The sequence below is a fragment of the Choloepus didactylus genome, chromosome X (assembly GCF_015220235.1).
Source record: "Choloepus didactylus isolate mChoDid1 chromosome X, mChoDid1.pri, whole genome shotgun sequence".
Lineage (NCBI taxonomy): Eukaryota > Metazoa > Chordata > Mammalia > Pilosa > Megalonychidae > Choloepus > Choloepus didactylus.
Window position 1 is genome coordinate 107,190,889 of NC_051334.1, and position 6,642 is coordinate 107,197,530.

The window sequence follows — 6,642 nt, forward strand, 5'->3', positions numbered from 1 at the left end:
TGGTGTCCAGTCCACGCAGTTCCTGGCTTTTTACCTACTTTCCTGGAGGAGTAACTAAAACATACAGCTCACCAGTCTGCCATCTTGCCCCGCCTCTCCAAGATCGAGATATTCGTTCTTAAATATAAAAATCATAGTACCCAGTCTTTTCCTATCCAATTTAGTTGCTTACTAATACTCATTTTTAGAATAGGGAAAGATATAGCCACCTTTTGAAGAATAAGAGTGATTTAAGTGATTTTGTGGGCAAGAACTATATTCTATCAATAGTTGTAGTTTCTAGTCCATCTCTCACACAGTTCTCCCCCTCCCAGTTCACAAAGGAAATTAAAAAAAAAAAAAAGACAAAGAAAAGAGAATAGCAAGATAAAAACAATGCAGTATACAAAGAACATTATTTTATAAAAGGTCCCTTAATAATGAATTCAAATGTGCTTCTGTGTATACATGTGTGCTTTATGATTTTTCAGCTCAAGACTGGAGGGCATTGAGTAAAAGCTGCCTGCTTGCAGCTGCTCCAGACTCAGAGCACTCACAGAGGCTCTGCATATCAGGTAGAATGATTTGACATTGTAGGATTTTTGCCATAGGAAAATCTGTCCTAGTTGTTATCCACCACCAGTAATGGGTTTTGCCAGGCAAACACATATGCCAGCTGTTAAATTTCATGCTAGTGATGGAAATGTAAAATATAAATCAATCATAGAATCACCATCATTAAATTTAATATGCACCACTGAATGTCACACTTTAAATGCAATTTAACTATGGGTTTAAGTGTTAATGTTCAATAACTATGGAAAGCCAGGCTTTGAATATGTTAAATTAGAATACATTCTAATTTCTAATCATCAAATTTAAGAATGTCTACAATTTGGCAATTTAGTACTTTGATTCAGTTCAAAAAATATCTTTTAAATGCTTATTATGTGCCGAATTGGTACTAGTTTCTGGTGATGCAAAGATGGTCAAGATATGGCTGATGGATTTAGGGAGCTCAGACCTGATAGGGGAGCTTGATATATAAACTAAATGATAATGCAGTTTATTAAGTGCTATATCCATGGTAGGAACAAAAGGCTGTAGAGGCCCAGAGGATGGAGTAATTAATTCTGCTTGGAAGAGTCAAGAAAGTATTCCAGAGGAAATGGTATTTTTAGCCTGGCCAAATGTTTCCAGGCTGAGAAAGAGTGGGATATAAAGAGCTTTCAGCAAAGCTTGGAATTTCCTGACTTTGTCCAGGAATGGTATGGTTGGAGCATTGGAGTATCTGGGAGCTGTTAAGTTAATTTGGAGCCAGATTATGAAAGGCCCTGAATACTATGTTATTACTTAGGATTTTTCCTAGAGGTAGTGAAAAAAATTTTAAGGATGAGTAGTAACTTTATAATATTTAAAAAAAAAATAACCCTAGTAATGAATTTGTAGAATAAATTAGACTTAAGTTAAAGAGAGAAAGGAATACAAAATAAACAAAAAATTTCCGGTGACTACTGTAAATTCATAGCTCTTCTATATACCTTAATACAATGTTGTGGCTATTCACTTGTTACCACTCAAGGCAGAGATTATGCTTTAGTCATTTTTGCATTCACATTGCCTACCGTAGTGCATGTTACATCTGTAGGATAAATGAATAAATGATCTATGCAAGAAATGTTGAGAGCTTTAAACAAGGCAGTAGAAATGGCGGCAGAATTTGTATGGGGAAGGGCAGGGTATGAGTGGCTTACAGATGGCCAGGAGTCAAAAATCACTTGAAGGTTTTTTTTACTTGTGTATGTTTAGGGTTATGATGCCTTTAACCAATGTAGGGAACAGACAAAATGCGTTTCAGGTAACTAGGGATGAGCTCACATTGGAGGATCTTTATTTAAAGAGCCTGTGGAAGAGATAAGAAATTGACTTTATGGGTCTGCATCTCAAGGAAAAGGTCTAGCTGGAGATACAGATTCAAGAATTATAAGCACATGGATTAATGATCAAATTCATGGGATGGTTCACCCAGGGTGAGATTATGAAGTGAAAAGACTAGAGAATGGGAACTTAGGGGTTGCTACAATTTAAGGAGTAGGTAGAAGAAGAAAATACTATGAAGAAAGCTGAAAGACCAGTCTGAAACATAGGATTGAGTATGAGGGACGTGTCCGGTCTTTGAAATCATTAAAGAGAAAGTTTCAAGAACAAACTGTGTTGCTAAGTTAATTTCAATAATTTCCTATATGGCTGTGTATATCTATATTTACGTATATAGCAACAGCATAAATTTGAAAGATGCCAAGATCTCATCCCTATCTGGTGTTATATAATTTCAGATCTTAAACCAATAGGACAATTTCTAGGACAGAGTGAAGCGAATGAAGAACAAACACATCTTGATTCATTCCTCATCTAATAGAACAGTGTTCTCATTTTTCAAGTGATAAGCTCAAAGTAGTACTTTTTTTTCCTTCCATTCAGTGCATTTATGCATTTCAGTTTCATTGATTACATACTCTAAAAGGTTTTAATGTGGCCAAGTTTTGAGGATGCAGCTGTAAGAGCCTTTATGTGGTGGTAAACTCTAGCATTTAATAACTGCTGAAAATGCAGTGTCTACTCTCTTAATGTATTTGACAGGTTTTTTGTTATTATTTTGATACTGTTATTTTGCCAAGAGGTAATTCATTCCCAAAGGTATTTTATGCCAGGGAAATTTCATTCCACTTTGTATAGAAGCTGGGTTTTATATTGTTGTTAGAGTGTACATTTTCACTGTGGGTTATAAATTACTGAAATTGCTTAAGCAAAATTCATACAGAGATTCTTTTTTAAAAGACTGATAATGACTATAGGCATTAAAAGGCTAACGCAGAGACACCACGTACCCGCACGGCCCTTGCCGGATGCAATCTCAGCGCTGACCTGAACCCTTGGACATGGCAAACCAGGTTATCAAGTGCAAGGCTGCAGTTTCCTGGGAGGCTGGAAAGCCTCTCTCCATAGAGAAATAGAGGTGGCACCCCCAAAGGCTCATGAAGTTCGAATTAAGATTCTTGCCACTTATGGACGAGTGGAGGAATGGGGATAAAAACTAAAGGACAAATGGGGTGGGATGGGGGGATGATTTGGGTGTTTTTTTTTTTCACTTTTATTTTTTATTCTTGTTCTGGTTCTTTCTGATGTAAGGAAAATGTTCAGAGATAGATTGTGGTGATGAACGCATAACTATGTTATCATACTGTGGACAGTGGATTGCATATCATGGATGATTGTATGGTGTGTGAATGTATTTCAATAAAACTGAATTAAAAAAAAAAAAAGGGTTAATAAAAAAAAAAAAAAAAAAAAAAGATTCTTGCCACTGCTGTTTGCCACATGGATGCTTATACCCTGAGGTGGGGCTGATCCTGAGGGGTGTTTTCCAGTGATCTTGGGACATGAAGGTGCTGGGATTGTGGAGAGTGTTGGAGATGGAGTTACTAAGCTGAAAGCAGGTGATACTGTCATCCCACTTTACATCCCACAGTGTGGAGAATGCAAATTTTGTCTGAATCCTAAAACAAACCTTTGCCAAAAGATAAGAGTCACTCAAGGGAAAGGATTAATGCCAGATGGTACTAGCAGATTTACTTGCAAAGGAAAGACACTTTTACATTACATGGGAACCAGCACTTTTTCTGAATACACCGTTGTGGCTGATATCTCAGTTGCTAAAATAGATCCCTTAGCACCCTTGGATAAAGTCTGCCTGCCTGGTTGTGGCATTTCAACCGGTTATGGTGCTGCTGTAAACACTGCCAAGGTGGAGCCTGGCTCTACTTGTGCTGTCTTTGGCCTGGGAGGAGTTGGATTGGCAGTTATCATGGGCTGTAAGTTGGCTGGTGCATCCCGGATCATTGGTGTGGACCTCAATAAAGATAAATTTGCAAGGGCCAAAGAGTTTGGAGCCTCTGAATGTATTAACCCCCAAGACTTCAGTAAACCCATCCAGGAAATACTTGTTGAGATGACTGATGGAGGGGTGGACTATTCCTTTGAGTGTATTGGTAATGTGAAGGTCATGAGAGCAGCACTGGAGGCATGCCACAAAGGCTGGGGCGTCAGCGTGATAGTCGGAGTAGCTGCTTCAGGTGAAGAAATCTCCACTCGTCCATTCCAGCTGGTAACAGGTCGCACATGGAAAGGCACCGCCTTTGGAGGATGGAAGAGTATAGAAGGTGTACCAAAGCTGGTGTCTGAATATATGTCTAAAAAGATAAAAGTTGATGAATTTGTGACTCACAGTCTACCTTTTGACCAAATTAACACAGCCTTTGAACTGATGCATGCAGGAAAAAGCATTCGAACTATTGTAAAGATGTAAGTTCAAGAGAGTAAAAATATATGTTATCATGGGAGCATCCAGACAGGCAGGGAGAAGCTCTTCCACATTCACAGCCTCAGAAACCTTCTGTAACCTACTCTAGGAAATAATGTTTCATATGTAATTCCTAAAGTCTGTAATCAAGGACAAGGCTAATGCCATCATAAATCTGTTTTCTGGACTCTCCTTCATACAAATAATTGCTAACTTGTCAAGGAATATTTTAACACAATAAAAGTAATTTTTTCATTTGTGTAGGAAAAAAAAAAGGCTAATGCAGAAAACTGCCAGCGAATAATTGTCCTTCCCTTTGGGAAACAGTCATTGCATCATGCTTGAATTACTGTCAAAGATTAAAGTGGATATACTCATTGATTCATTTCTGTTCTCTTTGTCAAGCCAGATTTTTCCTTTATCATCTTTAGTAATGGAATTTATATGTTTGGTATGCTGATGTGTAAGTTTACAGAATCCCATTTCTTTGTACAGCATACTCTGTTAGACGGCACATAGCACGGTATTTGGAGAATGATTGTTGGGGTCCACTGAAAACTAATTAACATTGTGGAGTTATCTGTTAAATGCCAGTCACTCGGTTGTGTGCTTCATACATTAGTTCATCTAATGAAATGACAGGCAAACATGCTAAGGGAGGAATGGACTTGATGGACTTGAAATGAACATGGACTTGAAAACTATACTGATCAGGGTTTGAATCCCAGATCTGTTACTCGTCAGGAGGGCAGTTACTTCATTGCTCTGAACCTAAGTTTTTGTATAGTGAAAATAGAATACTTACCTTGAAGAGCTATAATGATAATTAAGGGATGGAGATATATAATCTAAGGCATTTATTGAATTGTAGCTAATATAATCATTAATAATAACTGATATTAAAAAGGAAATTAAATGTTTGCTTTCCTTTGGGTGCTATTACTAAATGATAATTCATGCAAGGCATACAGAGACATGGGAGAGTATAGGCCATTTCCTTTTTTTTTATGTTTATATGTTTTTTTATATTCATTTTATCAAGATATATTCACATACCACACAGTCATACAAAACAAATCGTACATTCGATTGTTCACAGTACCATTACATAGTTGTACATTCATCACCAAAATCAAACCTTGACACCTTCATTACCACACACACAAAAATAACAAGAATAATAATTAAAGTGAAAAAGAGCAATTAAAGTAAAAAAAGAACACTGGGTGCCTTTGTCTGTTTGTTTGTTTCCTTCCCCTATTTTTCTACTCATCCATCCCTAAACTAGACAAAGTGGAGTGTGGTCCTTATGGCTTTCCCAATCCCATTCTCCCCTCTCATGAGCTACGTTTTCATACAATTGTCTTCAAGACTCATGGGTTCTGGGTTGTAGTTTGAAAGTTTCAGGTATCTACCACCAGCTACCCCAATTCATTAGAACCTAAAAAGGGTTGTCTATATTGTGCATAAGAGTGCCCACCAGAGTGACCTCTCAGCTCCTTTTGGAATCTCTCTGCCACTGAAGCTTATTTCATTTCCTTTCACATCCCCCTTTTGGTCAAGAAGATGTTCTCCATCCCATGATGCCGGGTCTACATTCCTCCCCAGGAGTCATATTCCACGTTGCCAGGGAGATTCACTCCCCTGGGTGTCTGATCCCACGTAGTGGGGAGGGCAGTGATTTCACCTTTCAAGTTGGCTTAGCTAGAGAGAGAGGGCCACATCTGAGCAACAAAGAGGCATTCGGGAGGAGGCTCTTAGGCACAATTATAGGGAGGCCTAGCCTCTCCTTTGCAGCAACAGTCTTCCCAAGGACAAGTCCTGTGGTGGAGGGCTCAACCCATCAAAACACCAGTCCCCTATGTCTGTGAGCACATTAGCAACCATCGAGGTAGGGCAGGCCAATACCCCTGCATTCTCCACCAGCTCCTCAAGGGGGCTCTGCATATTTTTTCCTTGTTTTTTGTTTTTGTTTTTTTTTTTTTTAACTTTTTTTTTTCTAAATCAACTGTATGAAAAATAAAAAAAATTAAAAAAAACATACAATAAAAGAACATTTCAAAGAGACCATAACAAGGGAGTAAGAAAAAGACAACTAACCTAAGCTAACAACTTTACTTCCAACATGTTCCTACTCTACCCCAAGAAAGTAACCTAATATAGCAACATTTCTGTGAACTTGTTCCTACTATACCCATCAGAAATTAACAGCCCATAGTCATTCCTGGGCACTCCCAGAACATTAAATTTACCCATGATAGCTTATCTGTTCTTCTTGGATTATTGTTCCCCCTTCCTTAATT

At 38.1% G+C, this 6,642-nt stretch overlaps 1 protein-coding gene across 1 annotated transcript; it reads left to right on the forward strand.

Annotated features, from left to right (window-relative positions):
• The first annotated feature begins 2,909 nt into the window (after window positions 1-2,909).
• Window positions 2,910-4,561, forward strand: LOC119522751 (alcohol dehydrogenase class-3-like). The gene is given in 4 exon segments (XM_037821374.1): window positions 2,910-2,982; window positions 2,985-3,052; window positions 3,334-3,375; window positions 3,377-4,561. Coding segments are annotated over 4 exon segments (1,143 nt in total). The 5' UTR covers window positions 2,910-2,918; the 3' UTR covers window positions 4,346-4,561.
• Window positions 4,562-6,642: the final 2,081 nt, after the last annotated feature.